Genomic DNA, 19,176 nt, shown 5'->3' with positions numbered 1-19,176 from the left:
AATACAACGACAACTGATAAATTATTCACATTTATTAGCAAGCTTTACATAAACAATTGACATAATAATATAAATTATTAAATTATTAAAGGCCATTAACACTGATAATAATGGAATAGATTAATCCATTATTATTATTGTTATAAAACAAGCGAAAAACAGCATTCTGAGTATGTTTAGTGATAACAATTATTGGAGCTGTATGTTCACATTCACTATAAAAACCAAAACTGCCATTGAACCCAAACAAATTCATAGCAAAAGGACCTCACACACACTCTCTCTCTCTCTCTTCAAACACACACATACACGTCAATAAACCCCTGCACTGTCAGAAAACAACTTACACACGCATTCGTCTTGCTAAGCAAATAATAAAAAAAAGTCAATATAAATTAGATCCCTTTAGAAGTTAATTTAAGTTAATGGTAAACAGGTTTATGTACGCTCCTCATGAACACATGACCAATCACATGACAGCTGCACCATATTTGATCCAGGCAGACAGAAGCACCGAGCAGATGAACGGAGCGTATCTGATGGTCAGACCTCTAGATATGATATTTGTACAGTATCATTTAAATGCATTCACATCTGAGGGGTGCAGTGAGGGCTGCAGTGTGTGTGTGTGTGTGTGTGTGTGTCAGACAGCATCACTGGTCTTTCTCATGCATCTGTTGTTGCATCTTTTCCAGCATCTCCTGCATTCTCTTCAGCTGCACAAACAAAACACACAGTCAGAAAAATGTCACTGCAACTTTCCTGTAGTTTACACTGGTGAAAAAACTCAAATGCACTATAGCAATATTAGCATGCTTTTTTATTATCCTTATTGAACTGATTAGAAAGCATATAAGATAAGGGGGGTTTTCATTTCAAACACAATACTCGTTTTTCTAATCCATACAGTTGTTAGGATGTGCTGGATTCATTTATATTCATGGTCTCTTTAGATAGCATAAGAATGTATTGTTATCGATATTCTAGATGATTTAATTGCCAATAATGATTGTGTTTATTATGGCCAATATTATAAATATATACTGTCTATGCCAGATGTCCATCTTTTCTACTGTACATTATAATGTTTTAAATACTGATTTTGCATAAAGCATATACACTACCGTTCAAAAGTTTTTCGTTTGTTTAAAAGAAATTAATACTTTTCTTCAGCAAGGATGCGTTAAATTGATCAAAAGTGACAGTAAAGACATTTATAACGTTACAAAACATTTCTATTTCAAATAAACTTTCTATTCATCAAAGAATCCTGAAAAAATGTATCATGGTTTCCACAAAAATATGAACTGTTTTCAACATTGATAATAATAATAAGAAATGTTTCTTGAGCAGCAAATCATCATATTAGAATGATTTCTGAAGGATCATGTGACACTGAAGACTGGAGTAATGATTCACTTCTCTAGTTGTGCACTGATCTGGTTTACTATTTAAATGTAATATTGCAGCATGGCTACTTTACAATAAAAATGCCTGGGCTCTTCCTCATTTGAAGAATATGAAGAAAAATGTCTACATTTGAACATAAATATGAAAAATCCACAAAAAAGTGAAAAGATTTAGGTAACACTTAATTTTACAGTGTCCTTGTTACATATGTTACATGTACTTACCATAGTAATAACAGTAAATTATGCATTATTACATGCAACTAACCCTAAACCAAACCCTAGTCCTTGTCACAGTGTCTGGTTTGAGTTCCCTGGGTCACCACTAGATGTCCTCCTTCCCCACGGTGTCTGTCACATTCTGAACTACATTCCCCATGATCCTTGTTCTTCATTGCACTCAGCTGTCCCTTGTCACTAATCATTGCACTCAGCCAATTCCCCATTAGCATTGTCATTTCCCTGTGTATATAACCCTGTCTGTTTTAGTATGTGTCACGGAGTCCTTGTTGTATATCACACCACTTCTGATGGCTGTTTCTTGCCTGTTCCTGTTGTGTTTCTTGTTTTGGATTGCTTATTTGGATTTGACCCCTGCCTGGATGTTTACGATATTGGATTACCCTAAACAATAAATACTGCATTTTGGATCTACCCGTCTCCTTGAGTGTGGATCGTGACAGTCCTACCCTAACCCTACTTAATATTACTCAGTACTTAAATATATAATTACACTGTAACAATGACACCTTAAAATAAAGTGTAACCAAGATTTATAATATTGGCCCTGATAAACACAATCATAATTGGCAATTAAATCATCTAGAATATCAATAACAATACATTCTAATGCCACATCCTAAAAACTGTATGGATTTATATCACAAACTGTAGTACATATATCGGTGATGCTTTAAAGAGGACATATGCCCTTTTACAAAGTCTTGATGTTGTTTTTGGGCTCTACTAGAACAGGTTTTCATGCTTGAAAGTTCATAATTTTTCTCATATTTTCCATTGTTGCAGCTCATCTCTTCCCAGTCTGTCAGTAACACTCTGTCTCTATGAAGCCCCTCCTTCTGAAAAGCACACTGTGCTCTGATTGGTCGGCTGGATCAGTGTGTTGTGATTGGTCAAGCGCTTCCAGCATGTTTGTGAAATGTCCCGTCTCTTACCATAAACACGAGTTTCAACACTACTAACTTACTCAACCAGACCCGCCCCTTTATTCTGCGTATGAATTATTATAAATGAGGAATATTGTGACGGAAGAAAACTCAAGACTACAATGGAGGCATTTCAGGGAGTTCAGAAACAGTGACACTGATATAGAGAATAACTCCCGCTGGAGGGACTTTGGAGCTTTGGAACTTTACAGACCTTTTTCATGTTCAAACAGCAACATTACACACTAAAAGTAGAAAATATATAAAAAAACATAATAGGACCCCTAATATCAGTGATGATCATTTTATACCTCTTCATCCTTCATCTTGATGAGTCTCTCCGTCTCTCCGTCTGGTGTTGGCAGAGGCAGGATGGGTAGCGGACTGTCCGTACGGTTATCCTGTGTAAGTTTACTGAAACACACACAAACATGTCTCATATTAACTCCATCTAGGCTGGAAAGTAAAAGAATCATATCCCCATTATATTTACACAAATCAGTCTGTGAATGTTCCACACACCTGGTCATCTCCTGGATGCATTGGGCTCTGTAGTTTTCGTAGTGCACGTCGCACGTCACGTCTTTCAGGTCGTGCATGTGAGAGCGAATCAGCATGTTCCTCAGTTTCACAAAGTCACAGTGAGACTGATTCTCCACTGAACAAAACACACAAAGAAATGCAATAGAGTTCATGAACACAGACACAAACACTTCATACTGTCTGAAACATAGTTTTACACATGCTGATTATCATTTACATTGCCTACATTCACAGATTTGGCGGTGTGTATTGAAATACCAGAATCAAGACTAACACACCATTCCTCTTGAACAGCACAAGGGGTTTTGTGCAAAAACCTTTTAGCCTAAAAGCCTGTATTATATGGCGTTTACACATACATTTATGCATTTAGCAGATGCTTTCATCAGAAGCGATTTACAACAGAAGACCTGAGTTGGTCACAGAGTCAACAACACATTTTGAGACACCTGCAGTATTGAATCATGTACAGACACGCACTAAAAAGCCTGAAAAACTGCATGTGTACGTGAGCTTAAACACTGTAAAAACAAACACATTACATCACTGTTTTCCAAAATGTGTCAGAACACTATTGCATTCCCACAATTGCTACAAGGGGTGCTATATACAGTAGTCAAACTGTAACACTTTACAATAGGGCTGGGAGAAAAAAATCAATTCACCAAGGTATCACGTTTTTTTTTTTTTACGATTTTAAAATCTTTTTTTTTTATTACAGAATCGATATTAATGCAAATTAAATTGTTTTATTTTTGTCCTTGCTTACAGGTGAGGTTGACAGAAGTTAGCCACTTTCGTTTCAACAGAGGATGAAATGTGTCGTTATCTATGAGTGTTGAGTTACGCAATATAACGCCCGTTTCACACATACTCCGTTTGCAGTGCGTATGCGGTGCGTATTTTTTTCCGTACCCATGTTACCAGGTTAGAGCTTTCACACTGCACAGTTGCGGTGCGTATACAGCAGTGCAGTGATCGTTTCCGCACCGAGTCTATTTTTGCTGTGCTGCACGCGCTGAATTAAAGTGATGAACACAGATTGACCTGAAAATGTAGTAATTTCACCATAAATGCGTTTAATTAAATAAAATGTAGTAATCTCACCATAAATGTATTTAATTAAATACTACTTTTTTTCCACAGTCATCTTTTTTACTTTAAGACATGGGGTAAAGCAAGGAAAACTACAATTTACCTCAACAAGGCGACATAATGAACAACACTCGTCTCATTCATGGAGGTGGAAAAACAAGTTCTTTGTGACATGCAAGATTTATTGTATTAAAATTTAAATGCAAAAGAAAAGGCATGAGAGTCTGCTGTTTTTGTCAATTTTAAGTTTTAATATAAAATGTTTGCGATTTTAATATAAGTAGCCTGCATGGTTAAATATTTGACCACTTGCTTGAGCAACTTAATATAAGTAGAAGTAATGCATGGAATAATAGGCCTACGTTGTTTAAATTGTGTTCAAACGTGCATACGTCCATTAAAGAGTGTATATGTGTACCAAGAGAATCGCAATGCTGACAAAACTTTTTTTAATAAAAGTTGCTGCATAACTTCTGGATTTGAAATAAAAAAAAAAGTGTGGTACAGCCGCGGATCAGTTATTCACTGCAAACGCAGCATATGTGAAAGCACTATAGCAGGTGCTGCTCCTGCACCGCATACGCACTGCAAACGGAGAAAGTGTGAAACGGGCGTAACCCGTTTCACACATCATGAGACTGAATGCATTGAAAAGCCCTTGCGAGGCTCGCGCACGACACGCAGTGCTACTCATAAGCTGAGAGAGAGAGATAAGACAGTAGAGCTGCTCGATTCATCTTTAAAAGACTGATCTTGATTCAAACACCCACGCGATCTTTCAATTCGTATGTCTATTAAACCTTTGACAAAATCATATCGCAACATTCAAATCTGTGTTGGCGCTGCCGCTGACCCGGAGAGAGTTGTCATGAAACAGCAGTCTTTTCCTCATAGTATCATTATTTCTGTGATACAATAGTTCAAATTATCATAGAAGTACTGGGATAAAAGTTTAAAGTTCAAATATAAACACTGATGTCTTCGATAGCGATAGAGTAAATCAGCTTTTGATAAAAACTTGGAGCTTAAAATAACGCATTTATCGATTACATTGTTTCGCCACAAGGTGCATTTCAATGTAAGGGGACCCGTGGGGTATGTAGACAGAAATGGCTCATTCTAAGGTAATAAAAACATAACGGTTAATTAAGTAAGGTCACTGAAAACACAGTTATGTATATGATATTGCATTTCTGTCACAAGATCCTCTTAAATATTACACAATGCACCTTTAAGTTGCATTAAAGTACTGTATGTAAAACAGGACTGGCATGCTTGCAATCCATTTCCAAAGTATTCATATCTGCGTTTGTGCATTTACTGTATAAATATACCAACCTTCCACGATACCCCAGGGGTAAAGACGACCTCTGACCCTCTGACCTCTGGCTTCCACCACTGCATTACTGCCAATGACAGCAAACGGAGTGCACTCCTAGAGCACACACACAAACACACACACACACATAAACTATTCAATGTTCATTACATAAGACCTGGTATTCTTTTCTATTTGAATCAATACAGCTCGCTTTAACATGCTTTTTGCATTAAAGTAAAAATAAAAAAGTCCATCATATGGGTAAAATCAATCCAAATGGATTCAAATTCATTCAAAATCATTTCGGAAAAAATGATATTTAGGAGATGAGACTTATGAGATGTGTTTGCCGGACCTTCAGCTCTTTGTCCATCTGTTTGAACTCCTCCTCTTCATCAGAGTCACACTCAGGAAACTGATACACTTTAATCCCGAAGCGCTCGATCTCGTCTCGCACCTGCAGGAAAACACATCTACAGTATGAAACGCATCTCGTGTTGTGTTTCACACCTCGTTAACAACTAGCTTGAATCGGATGCGTTTGGTCTAGAATAAAATAATTGATTCCATCAGGAGCAGCACCACAAAAATAATCAGATTTACAGTTAACTGAGTTTCAGAGGACATCAGATCACTCACCCTGTCTTTGAGTTTTTTCACCTCATTCGGCGTGAGACAGTCGGCTTTAGAGATCAGAGGAATGATGTTCACTTTCTCATGTAGAGCCTTCATGAACTCCACATCCACCGGCCGCAAACTAAACAGTAAAAGCGACAATGAGTCTAAGTATATTCATGATATCCATATGCATCATATTGCACCACCATATGCATATGCACCACCACCCCAAATCCATCTCTATTTTTATTGACTTATATTATGTATTAAACACCATCGGTAAACGAAGTACACAAATGAAGTATTTGAGTAAAAGTACAGATACCTCCAGTACAAGTATTCATACTCATTTTCAATATCACTTGAGTAAAAGTACAAAAGTAATTGATTTTTAATGTACTTGAGTATTAAAAGCACTGCTCGATGAATCACGTTTATTATTTATTCTAGCCAGTACTAATCATTAGTCTGCAAATATGTATTGATCTGCAAATAAGCAAACTTTTTATCTTCTTTGCAAAACTTATACATCCTAGTCATTATTATACTTATTATACACTTGTAGCTCACAAATTACTCAATTACACGACAGTCACATGACTAAATATGATTTTCATTTACAATAATCAATATTTAAATTCGGCATTAGTAATTTTTCACGTTTATTTTGACCGGAATTGAAAACAGACTTAGAATACTTTGTTACTGTCCAGCTATGTTGAATAATACTGTATCATTTTTATTAATAAGTCTTATATAAGTTGAGACCTCCATCATAGACAAGTCAAAAATGTTTACTTTTATCTCACTCAAGAATTAAATTAACATCAACTCTCATCTGAGAGTTTGTTAGCAGGTTTGTTAACTATTAACAATATTAACTAATATTGATGAGGACCTCATTTTAATTAATCTGTATATAATCTTAAAATAAGCTTTATTCTTTTTAGTATAGTTTAGTATAAGTAAATGAATACTTGCAGACTACTGAATATCAGAATATATTACTGATATCTTGTTTTGTATTGATTTGGAGTATTAAGGAATATGTGCTAATTGTACATATTGCACTCAAAGACAAACAAATTCTAACGAATGCCATTAATATACGTTACAAACGGGCACAATGGACCATCCTCCCCATATACACACATGTATTATTATGCAAATGTGGAGAAGGATGCATGTGAACTTGACCCATATAAGACAGCCCCGCTGCCACACTCATATAAAGGGTGTTTTCGTACCCGTGTCCGAACGGTGGTATGAAGTACAGGCAGCAGTGCACTCTGTTGTCTAGTATGTTCTTTCTGTTCAGTCCGCTCTCATCTCTGAAGTACTGCTCAAACTGCTGGTCGATGTAGTCTGTGATGGGCTTCCAACTGCAAACACACAGATGAACACACACTCTTCAGAAGATCACAACTGAACACAATAGCAGATTTTTTTTTTGTCAGCCGAACCCCTTTGGCCTTAAATTATTTACTTAAAGTTTTTAAGTTGATATTTCAGCACAGTCACTGTTCACGGTTCTCTAATGTCGGCATCAATACTATAAGTCTTGATAGTATTTTCTTCGCTATTGTGACGTATATCCGGGTGAAATGGCTTTTGGAACAAGAACAAATGTAGGGCGGGGCTTGATTTTGTACAAGGGGAATTGATTGGATGGTTGTGGTTTGCTATTGGTGGATCTCATGTGAGTGACAGGTTGCCCCGCCCTCGTCAGCAAGTTATTTTGATTAAGGATTACAATAAAATAATGATGTGCACAGGTAAATCATTTATAATACATACTGCAATATTCCATTGAAAAAAAAATAAAATAGGGATTGTCAATTTTGATTTCATGGTGACTTTAATAATCACATGACATGTAGGTAAACAAATAAAATATTGAATTTTCTTTAGGATGTTTTATTTTGATTGTTTTCATTTTTTAAATAATTTATTTACATTTATTTTTATTTTTATTCATTAATTAAATTATTATTTTAATAACTTTATTTTATTCATTTTATTTTACTCCATTTGTTTTCAGTATTTATTTATTTTTTATGATTAATTTTTGCATTAACTCACAAAGCCCTTGCTGTTCCCTGACAAACCCCAGTTTGTGAAACCCTGACCGTAGACTCTCGAGCCTGTGCTATATTGTGAACACAGCCATGACTAAGGGTGTGACACACACACTTGGCATGTTTGGTTGGATTAAAACGAACCCTGGTGCGATTGCTCTGTTAGTGCGGTTCATTTGAATAAGTTTGAACGCTGCCATCCGAACCCTGGTGTGCACCAAACAAGCAGATCGAGACCGTTGAAAAGATGGGTCTTGGTCCGCTTCCAAACGAACTCTGGTGCGGTTCGACTGAAATATGAGTGCAACAAGGACCAAAGACATGAAAAACAGGACGTGATGTCACAAGATGCGACCCTAAAAAGGACAGAATGCTTAAGCATATGTCACAATGTTGCCCATCACAGTTCGGTACAGGACCGTGTACATGAATCTGTAACAGATCTTCATTTGTGTGTGTGACGGAGGGATTCCTGCCGCCGTTTTGACTCCTTTACATATTTTATAAGCTATTCACGAGTTCTCAGCTGGTCAAAATAGCATAATATGTAGACTACACACATACAACGAGCACATTTAGCCCAGCACACAGCATTGTTTTGGATGTTCAGTAAGTTACGTCGCAAAATTATTAGTAATAAAAGCCGACCAATCAGGTTGTGAACGTATACCTATGCCTTTAGGTTCGGCATCTTTAGGTTTGGTGTTAAAATGCCAATGTGAATGCTAAACGGACTAGGACTACAAAGTGTGAACACACCCTAAAATACTTTTTGCTTTCATAAAATGCTGTATTGAACAATCAGCATCCAAGACCATAACTATCTGTTTTTATACAAGGATGCATTAATTGTAATTGTCATGTGATGCTGGGAAAAGCTGAATTCTCACCATTCATTATTATTGACTGCGTCTCCAAATCCCGGCGTGTCCACAATAGTGAGTTTGAGTTTGACTCCTTTCTCCTCAATGTCCACCGTGTGTTTGGTGATCTCAACTGTCTGATTAATACGCTCTGTCACAGGAAAAACACGTTATAGCATTCAACCTGACAAAACCATACAAGACATGTACACTTATCTATGGACTACACTACCCTTCAAAAGTTATGGGTCGGTAAGATTTTTAAATATTTTTGAGAGAAGACTCTTCTGCTCACCAAGGCTGCATTTAGTGATCAAAAATAAAGTGAAAAACAGTAAATATTGTGAAATATTATTACAATTTAAAAGAACCATTTTTTTAATTGAATATATGTTAAAATGTAATTTATTCCTGTGATCAAAGCAGAATTTTCAGCATCATTACTCCAGCCTTCAGTCACATAATCCTTCAGAAATCATTCTAATATGCTGATTTGCTGCTCAAGAATATTTCTCCTCATTATCTATGCAGAAAACAGTTTAATATTTTTGTTTGGTGAATAAAAAGTCCAAAAGAACAGCATTTATTTGAAATATCAATGTCTTTACTGTCACTTTTGATCAACTGAATGCATTCTTGATGAATAAAAGTATTAATTTATTTGAAAAAAAACTCAAACATTTGAACAGTAGAGTATATTGTATGCTTAATATAAACAAAACAGATTTTTTTGGTGTACTGTTCCTTTAAGACAATTCTTACCTTCTGCATTTAGTAATTTCCTGTCTTTATAGAGATCTGTGAGGAAGAGGCTGTTAACTAGAGTAGACTTGCCCAATCCAGATTCACCTAAAACACACACACAATGTTCTTGTTATTGACAAAGATGAGCATGAAGTCAGTGTCACATGCTATAGTGATGATCTCAGACATACCTGCCACCATCAGGGTGAAGTCGAAGCCTTTCTTCACTGACTTCCTGTGGACCTGATTAGGAAGCGTTGCGAAGCCGACATACTGCTTGTCCTGAGAGAAAAAGTCAAAAATTAACATTCTGTATTACTTCCCCTTTGCATTTTATGGAAGAAAGAAAGTCATACAGGTTTTGAATGATTATTTTGGGTGAACTGTCCCTTTAAGAGCTTCTGTGAATCGTCAAGACTGACACAAAAATAGCAGAGCATGAAAATGCCAGTAGTGTCGAGACTCCTGCAGATCTACCAACTGTGCCGGAAACTGCTCAGCATTCATAACCGCTCAAACAGACACTGAGAACACTAATATTACTGACGGTCATGCGCTGAATGAAAGCAAAATCAAGATCAAACCCGACAGCAGAACCAGCTCAGTGTCCAGGCCAAACCGACTGGCCATATACACACACCCAGAAGCCATATTTACATAAGCTGAAAAGGCCTTTTTAACACACTCGAACTTGGGCCAAACACAACTCATCCGACTGCCAGAGCATCTCACAGCCCGTCATGTGTGTTTCCGCAGTCCATCGTCCTAGAAAAGAGAAACCCTGCCGTATCTCACCCCACGTGCACAGTGTGTGTGTGTGAGAGAAGATGTGTGTGGAATTCAATTACATATAAAAACAATGAGATTTTTTACATTTTCTGAAGCAAAACTATGCTGTTGCTAAAGTGTTCTGAAGGATTTGTAGCATGTTGTTATGAGGCTGTTTGGGTTTTCAGGGTGGTTGCTAGGGTGTTGCTAAGGTATTCTAAATGTGGTTGCTAGTTAGATTAATAGTTAGGGTTTATAATAATCAGGCTTAATACTAGGTTTGTTCAAATCTTTAACTTTAAGAATAAACATTCAAAGCACCAAAATTTGCACTGCAAAAAAAATATTTTCTTGAAATTAAAATCTATTTTTGTCTTGTTTTCCAGCACAGATATCTTAACATTCTTAAATCAAGATACAAAAAAAAAAAGATATTAAGTCTTGTTTTCTGAAAAATGAATCAAAAATAAGTGAATTTACGCTAAATTCGGGGTCTGCCAATCTGGCTCAGAAAAATAAACTTAATTCAAAAAATAAAAACAAGATTATTTTTCTGCCCGGCAGATATTTTTCCTGTTTTAACCATAAGCTCACCTAATTTTGAATATTTTTTCAGTAAACAAGACTTAATATCTTGTAATTTTGCTTCTAAAGAAAATGTGTCTTCATTTAAGAATGTTTAAACACTTACACTGTAAAACAAGACAAAATACTGAGTAAGGAAATCATTTTTTCAGTGTGTGATGTCATACTATTTACAATAACACTTATTAATAAACTAAATGCAAGCATATTCATTTGTGCCTTTTCTCATATACACATATATTTTCTCATATACATACATATATATATATATATATATATATATATATATATATATATATATATATATATAAAGCTGCAAATGAATATGACTCCATTTAGTTTACTAGTAAGTATATATATATAAAATTTACAAGACATATAAACACCGAACCTTCTGTCGGGTGGTTCTGGTTCGGGGACACAGAAGTTTCTCCACCAGTTTCTCCTGCAGCATCATGTTGTCCATCCTGAACCAGACGCCTCAGAAATGTGTGCCGTCCGTCTTTAAACCTGCGTGACCTCTCTCTCTCTCTCTCTCTCTCTCTCTGACTCTCAGTTTACCACTCTCTTTCTCTATAAACAACCTCCGCTTTCCTTTTCCTTGATTTCTGTCTGTCTCCTGCCCATGACACATCCCAGCATGCCGTGTTCAGACAGGCAGATAGAGGAATCCCCACATGACTGAATGAAAGACTGACAAAAGAAGGTAGTGAGTGAGAGAGAGTGAGTGAGCAAGAGAAACGAAAAGACGTAAAGGGGAAAAAAAGCATGGAAGCAATTTTAGACAGGAAAGGGGGGCAGGAATAAAAACACTCATTCATTTAGTCGTTCATTCCTCCCCCACTTTTTTTCCATAGACGGCTTTGAGGTGTAGGGATTTCTGTGTGTGTGTGTGTGTGTGTGTGTGTGTGTGTGTGTGTGTGTGTGTGTGTGTGTGGGAGCAAGACACATTTAGTAAGATGGCAGCCACACCCTTCCCACCAGACCTTGCCAGACTGGCACACACACATCTTTTCTACAGACTACAACACAGCAGAGTGACCTTTACTGTAGTATTACTTTCAATGCTATGAGCATGCATATTTTTGCCTGTATAAAAATATAAATACTGTTCAAAAGTTTGATGTCTGTAAAAAAAAAAATTTTTTTTTGAATGAATGAATGAAATGAATACTTTTATACAACAAGCATGCATTAAATTGATCGAAAGTTACAGTAAAGACATTTATACTGTTACGAAAGTTTCAAATAAATTCTGTTCTTTTGAGCTTTCTATTCATCAAAGAATCCTGAAAAAAATGCATCATGGTTTCCACAAAAATATGAAGCAACTGTTTTCAACATTGATAATAATCAGAAATGTTTCTTGAGCAGCAAATCATCATATTATAATGATTTCTGAAGGATCATGTGACACTGAAGACTGGAGTAATGATGCTCAAAATTCAGTTTTGATCACTTTTTGATAGTTAAAAAAAAAAAATAGAAAACTGTAAATTGTAATAATATTTTATCAAATAATGCTTGGATTAAATGTATTATTGAATGAAAGCTTAAATTAATTCAAAGCTTAATTACTGAACGCAGTTAATTCCAGTTAATATGTAACGATGATGACATCCAAAGCCTCAGAGCCTGTTGGACCAGTTTGCTTTTCAGGAAGATTCTGTGAATATGTGTGATTGAATCTTCAAATTCGCTTTGTATATTTTCTGAGTGAAATGCAGATCTGCTGGGGTTAATACTGAAGGTTTGGGGGTCGTTTAGATCACTAACTCTAATATAAGCAATAGTATTAGTGATGTCTGAGCAAACACCACTAATAAACATCATGATTTGCCCTATTATAGGGTTGGTGGGGGTGCTGGTCATGCATATAGATGATCAGTGTGCTGGTGGGGGGTGGGGGGTCCAAAGGGGGTCTTTTGAATAGAGCAGAACAGATGTCTTTGAGTGATACAATAGCTCCGGTTCCCCCACCCTACAGAGAACAACACCCTCTCACTGTCCAGCTGCCATCTCTGAGTGCCACCTGACACAATCCAATATCTCTATTGTTTTAAACCAGTTTTGTTTGAGGAACTCTGATACGATCAAGTGTATTAAAATGGAGGAAACAGCTTTCATTTAACCCTCTGGTGCTCAAAAATATCAAATTATAATTTTTTTATTTCAAGCTAATTCATTTCTGTTTCAATAACATTGTTTATTTCAATATTTTGTATTTTTAGGAGATTTTATGGAACTAACTTATATTTATGGAATAGTTATGAGCCATTTATTACCTGTTAATCACTTTTTGAGGATAGACCTTAAGATAAAATTTCCAATTTAAACTGTCGTGAATCTTGAATGCAGACTTCATAGAAATACTATTTTCAATTTTATATGAAATATATATTTTCCAAAGCATGTTTTACTCTAAATCTGTGAGAAAATCAAAGCTATAAATCTAAACAAGCTGTGTTCCAAATTTGAGTTTGATATCTCAAAAAGTGAGTTTTCAGTAAGACTTTGTTTGGGCGCAGTGCTAAACGTGATGAAATTCGTCCCCCATTCGTTTCCAATGCGTTCATTTTTGACTGCAAACAATACAAGTGTGACTATTTTTTTCAGGACCGTTCAACGTTTTCCATTATTTTATTTCTTTTTTTGTGTGTGTTCAAATATCAAGTGCCAAAACCTTTACCAAGTTTCGTACCATTCTGATGAAGTCAAAATTTCTAAAAAATAAAATATAAAAAAATGACCGAAAAGCACCAGAGGGTTAACATTGTTGCTTACTTACTATTAAGAGTAATACTATTAAGAGTTCACAGAGAATGCGTTTCTTTCCACTGCGCTACTTTTCCATTGTTTTTCAATGTAAACGCACTAGACGGACGTCTTTAACCGTTGCTCTCACGTCTTTTGCAGCGTTTCGCTCATGACACATTCTAAAAACACTGCGCTTAAGTTAAAATATAAGTTAAACTTTTAAAAAACGCATCTCTAGATCTGCTTTTTTCGTTCCACTGACCTGCGTCTTGTGTTTTTTACAGCAAAAACGCATTCTGTGTGAACTAGAGCTGCACGATTCTGGATCACAAATTGAGAATCACAATTTTTTTGGCGCATTACTCGCATAAGTTGCGCTTTACACTTAAGTGGAATCCGTATGTTCGTTTGGCCGGAAGCTAGTTATTTTACTTTATTATAAAGTTTTAAATATTAATATTTTTCTTACACAAACTCAACAATGCACAGAAAGGCATTCAAATACTTTAGCAACTGTATAGCAATGCCCTGGCAACCACCCAGAACACTTCAGCAATTACATAGTAACACACAGAAAGGCATTCAGAACACTTTAGGAACTGCATAGCGACACCCTGGCAACCACCCAGAACACCCTAACAATTGCATAGCAACACACTAAAAACAACCACAACTGCAGCAATAGCAAAGTTTACTGCAATTGCATAGAAATGCACACAAAGCAATTCAAAATACCTTAGCAACTGCATAGCGACACCCTGGCAACCACCCAGAACACCCTAACAATTGCATAGCAACACACTAAAAACAACCACAACTGCAGCAATAGCAAAGTTTACTGCAATTGCATAGAAATGCACACAAAGCAATTCAAAATACCTTAGCAACTGCATAGCGACACCCTGGCAACCACCCAGAACACCCTAACAATTGCATAGCAACACACTAAAAACAACCACAACTGCAGCAATAGTAAAGTTTACTGCAATTGCATAGAAATGCACACAAAGCAATTCAAAATACCTTAGCAACTGCATATCGACACCCTGGCAACCACTCAGAACACCCTAGCAACCACATAATAAAGCACAGAATGGCATTCCGAATACTTTAGCAACTGTATAGCAACACCAAGCCAACCCTGCAGTTATGCACAATAACATTTCTAAATCTAATTGAAATAGAGAGATCCTGCTCATCTCAGTGATTCCCTACATGCTGTTCAGTGATATTTAATAGTGAGGTGGGACCAATGATGTCATGTGAGCTGTCTCATGTTACACTGCATGTGGGTTGGAACATGCTGATGATGTAATAATGATGGGAAGGGTGGAGAGACGCCTGAGGGAAGAGAAGTGAATGAACACCAGACTCTCTGCGCAGACTAAACATCCTCGGGGCTCTACGGCAGCTGCACTGGGTCAAGCACAAACAGACCCGGAACGGTCTCGCTTTCACACCATGTCAGCTTTACTGGTTCACCAGATTGTTTGTAATATTACAGGCGTGTGTTTAAATGGTTCAACGCACATGCACATTATCCAGGGTAACTTACAGTACACTTATTACAGTGATGCTCAGAGGCACAATGGTGATAGATGTGGGGTTTAAACTGGCAACTTCCCACAGCACTTCACATGGATAATAATCAGGGAACACTGTATTGCACATACATTATTCAAAAGTTTTAGATCGGCAAGATTTTTTAAATGTTTTTCTGCTCACCAATGCTGCACTTATTTGATCTAAAATACAGTAAAACAGAAATATTGTGAGATATTATTACAATTTAGAATAACTGTTGAATATATTGTAAAAAGTGATGAAAGCTGAATTTTCAGCATCATTACTCCAGTCTTCAGTGTCACATGATCCTTCAGAAATCATTCTAATATGATGATTTGTCGCTCAAGAAACATTTCTGATTATTATCAGTTGAAAAGAGTTCATATGTTTGTGAAAACGGTGATTCTTTTTTTTTTAAGATTAGTTGATTAATAGAAAGTAAACAAAAAACAGCATTTATTTGAAATATAATTTTTTTGTAACATTATACATTTATTTACTGTTACTTTTGATCAATTTAACGCATCCTTGCTGAAAAAAAAATTAATTTCTTAAAAAAAATAATAATCTTACTGACCTTTTGAACGGTAGTGTAAATGAACTCAAATGTGCAGTTTTATCAGATATAACACCTGACATTTTTCACTCATGACTTACTTTCTTCTGTGGAACACAATCAATTTCTCAGAAAGTCTGAGCTTCTGTTTTGCATGCCGTGAATATGAACAGCGATACGCATCTGTCCAGCTCCAAAATGGACAAAAAGCAAAATTGTTGCCAGTTCTAGAACCTGCATTCAAAGTAAATCCTTGGAAACAGAAGAAACGAATGCCATTAGGGTGAGTAAATGACAACTGGGTTTCATTTTTGGGTTAATTTGAAGGATATCAGTGAAACGGCACCTAATCCAAACAGAGGTGAACCAAGACGTATTCTTGAGCATGTGCTGAACGCTCTGTCCTCTCTCATACTGTAGATGCTGAGATGGACGTTTCTTTCTGAGGCATTTGAACAACTACACAGGCCATTTGACTTCATGATCAAAAGAAACTTCAATTCTGCCATCTGTCATGCCGTATGCAGCTGCGCACTTCACTGACAGCACACACTGCAGACATCTCGCTCTATAGAAACACACACACACACACACACACACACACACACACACACACACACACACACACACACACACACACACACACACACACACACAGCTTTATTTCAATGCAGTGACCTTTTCAGAGATAAATAAGACATGTCTGAAATGGCAGCCAGCCTTCCACACCATTAAGCTATTAAGCTTCAATGCAGAGAGAGAGAGAGAGAGAGAGAGAGAGAGGGAGAGAAAGAGAGAGAGAGAGAGAGGGAGAGAGAAAGAGAGAGAAAGAGAGGGAGAGAGGGAGAGAGAGAGAGAGAGGGAGAGAGAGAGAGAGAGAGAGAGAGAGAGAGAAAGATCTTGAAGCATTGACAGAATGTGTGTGTGTGTGTGTGTGTGTGTGTGGGTGTTTGCTGTTGCATTCCTCTTTTGCGTAGGATGATGAGTTTTCTAGGAACTGCATGTGTGTGTTGTTCATGGTTCAAGTGCTGGAAGCCGTGTGAAATCGCTAACAGCTTCGGTACATACAGTAAAACAGAAAGTATTGGCTGTATCATTAAACAGATGCTAAATTCAAGTGCACAATTCTCATGGAGATCAAATCAGCAAATTGCAACCAGCGACTTCTTACTTTCCTTCAGGGTTTACCACAAAACCATGTGCTAATACTCCCTAAAGTCACAAAACAAAACAAAACAAAACTAATTTTACCAGTTCTACCGTTTAAAAAGAAGTTTGACACGATTTTTTTTATGTTTTTGAAAGAAGTCTCTTCTGCTCACTAACTACTAAGGCTGCATTTATTTGATCAGAAATACAGTAAAAACAGTAATGTAGTGAAATATTATTCCAATTTTGAAATGTAATTTATTCCTGTGATCAAAGCTGAATTTTCAGCATCATTACTCCAGTCTTCAGTGTCACATGATCCTTCAGAAATCATTCTAATATGATGATTTGATGCTCAAGAAACATTTCTGATTATTACCAATGTTGAAAACAAAATTCTTGTCATGTTGCTTGTAGAAACTGTGTTGCATTTTTTTTTTTTTTTGGATTCTTTGATGAATATAAAGTTCAAAAGAACAGCATTTATTAGAAATTTAAACATTCTGTAACATTATGAGTGTCTTTACTGTCACTTTTGGTCAATTTAATGCATCCTTGCTGAATAAAAGTAATTTCTTTAAAAGAAAATGATCTTACTGACCCCAAACTTTTGAACAGCAGTGTATGCATTTAAAATATACAGTCTTTCTCTTTTGGGAAAATGGATCAGACATATTGATGTCATACTGTATATACGTTTCCAATAGCTTGCTCTCCAGAATGATAATACCACCTGACACTAGCAATATTAAATAGCAAATCGGATTGAAACGTAAACTAAAGGTTCCCATCCTGACTGTTTAAATGATCGAACACACAACATCTCATTTTATGGGTGATCCTGCTTAACAAGGTGTGAACATCACCACACCAACAGATATATTGGTTGAGGAGGAGGACTCTTTCACTCAAACATCTCGAGCTCAGCACCATCAGCCTCCAGCTACTGTAACCATGACAACACCTCCAGAGAGGAGTAGCACTATAATCCTCACAGAAAACAGCCAACAGACATCAAATTTCCTTCAGGATGCTGATCAGGAGAGGAATGCACGAGATATGCGTTATTATAATCCTGAAGGAATGAAGTGCGTCAGTCGAGGGTGGGTGACAGCACACTCTGATGAAACCGGGTTAAACCTCGTAAACGATCGCGTGAACACATAAGAAACCAACAATATGTGTAAAACACACTGTCAGGGTGAGAGTGAGCGTCGTATGATTTTGTCGAAACGATGACGGTTTGTAAATTAAATCTGTAGGAACTCTAAAAACTGCTGTAAAACTGCGCAATGTGGTAAAGTTGCTGTTTCTCACCTCACTGTCCTCTGAAGCAGCAGCGGGTCGGATGAGGGAAGCAGGTGCGCGAGGATGAAGATGCACAAGCAGGAAGAGAGAAATAGTCATCATTTCATCCACTCACTCACAGTAAAAACAGAGTAAAAAACAGTCCCCGTGTCTGTGTCATTACCGGATTTCATGAGCCTGCTCTTATATCTGATGTTGGTGCTCATGTTTCGGGCTGTCTCGCTCTCTGCAGTTCTGCTGGGCTCGGCTTCGGTCCGTCTCGCGCTCGGAACCTCAGGGATGGAGGGGCGTGGCCAGCGCAGGCGAAGCCCCGCCCATACACACGTCATTCACAGAAACAGATTACAGAATACTACAGCTGCACCTAGGCGTTCCTCTTTTTCTTGCTGATTTCATCCCTTAGACTTATACATAACAAAAAAAGTTTTTGATGCATTATGACGATTGATTTAACCTCATTATTGTGCTTTTCTTTTTTTTCTTTTTAGAGCAATTATATTTTTTGATGTATGCAAATCCAGGATATTTATTTATTTTCATTTTTGTTGCTGTTGTTATTGTTCACTGAAAGAGATACAACCATGCTTCATCTCCCTGATTGTATGTATAAGTTCTGCAATAAAAAATAATAAAAAATACTACAGCTGCAT

The 19,176-nt window shown here is 36.8% G+C and overlaps 1 protein-coding gene across 5 annotated transcripts; it reads right to left on the bottom strand.

Annotated features, from left to right (window-relative positions):
• Nucleotides 1–14: 14 nt before the first annotated feature.
• On the bottom strand, nt 15–18,793 carry septin5a (septin 5a). 5 transcript variants are annotated; one of them, XM_084138621.1, is made up of 11 exons: nt 18,690–18,793; nt 10,029–10,119; nt 9,856–9,942; nt 9,121–9,244; nt 7,400–7,534; nt 6,174–6,291; nt 5,890–5,991; nt 5,552–5,648; nt 3,098–3,233; nt 2,887–2,989; nt 15–716 (listed from the first exon to the last, which is right to left on the bottom strand). In XM_084138621.1, the coding sequence occupies exons 2-11, from the start codon at nt 10,036–10,038 to the stop codon at nt 654–656; spliced, it is 975 nt and encodes a 324-aa protein (XP_083994747.1). In that variant the 5' UTR covers nt 10,039–10,119; nt 18,690–18,793; the 3' UTR covers nt 15–653. The 5 variants fall into 5 exon arrangements, with proteins under 5 accessions (XP_083994747.1, XP_083994744.1, XP_083994746.1 ...); XM_084138618.1 differs by having other exon boundaries at nt 18,536–18,742; XM_084138620.1 differs by lacking the exon at nt 18,690–18,793 and adding an exon at nt 11,582–12,009.
• Between the last annotated feature and the right edge of the window lie 383 nt (nt 18,794–19,176).

The sequence above is a fragment of the Abramis brama genome (assembly GCF_963993115.1).
Source record: "Abramis brama genome assembly, chromosome: 16".
NCBI classification, from domain to species: domain Eukaryota; kingdom Metazoa; phylum Chordata; class Actinopteri; order Cypriniformes; family Leuciscidae; genus Abramis; species Abramis brama.
The sequence above is the reverse complement of the archived record's forward strand: the minus strand, read 5'-3'. Positions and strand labels throughout refer to the sequence as shown.

Bases quoted from the DNA above. Each gene is read 5' to 3' on its own strand.
- septin5a (XM_084138617.1), bottom strand. From the start codon at position 11,656: ATGGACAACATGATGCTGCAGGAGAAACTGGTGGAGAAACTTCTGTGT. The intron at 9,943-10,028 runs GTATGTCTGAGA...TGTGTGTTTTAG, and splicing joins CTTCACCCTGATGGTGGCAG to GTGAATCTGGATTGGGCAAG. The intron at 5,649-5,889 runs GTCCGGCAAACA...TGTGTGCTCTAG, and splicing joins AGATGGACAAAGAGCTGAAG to GAGTGCACTCCGTTTGCTGT.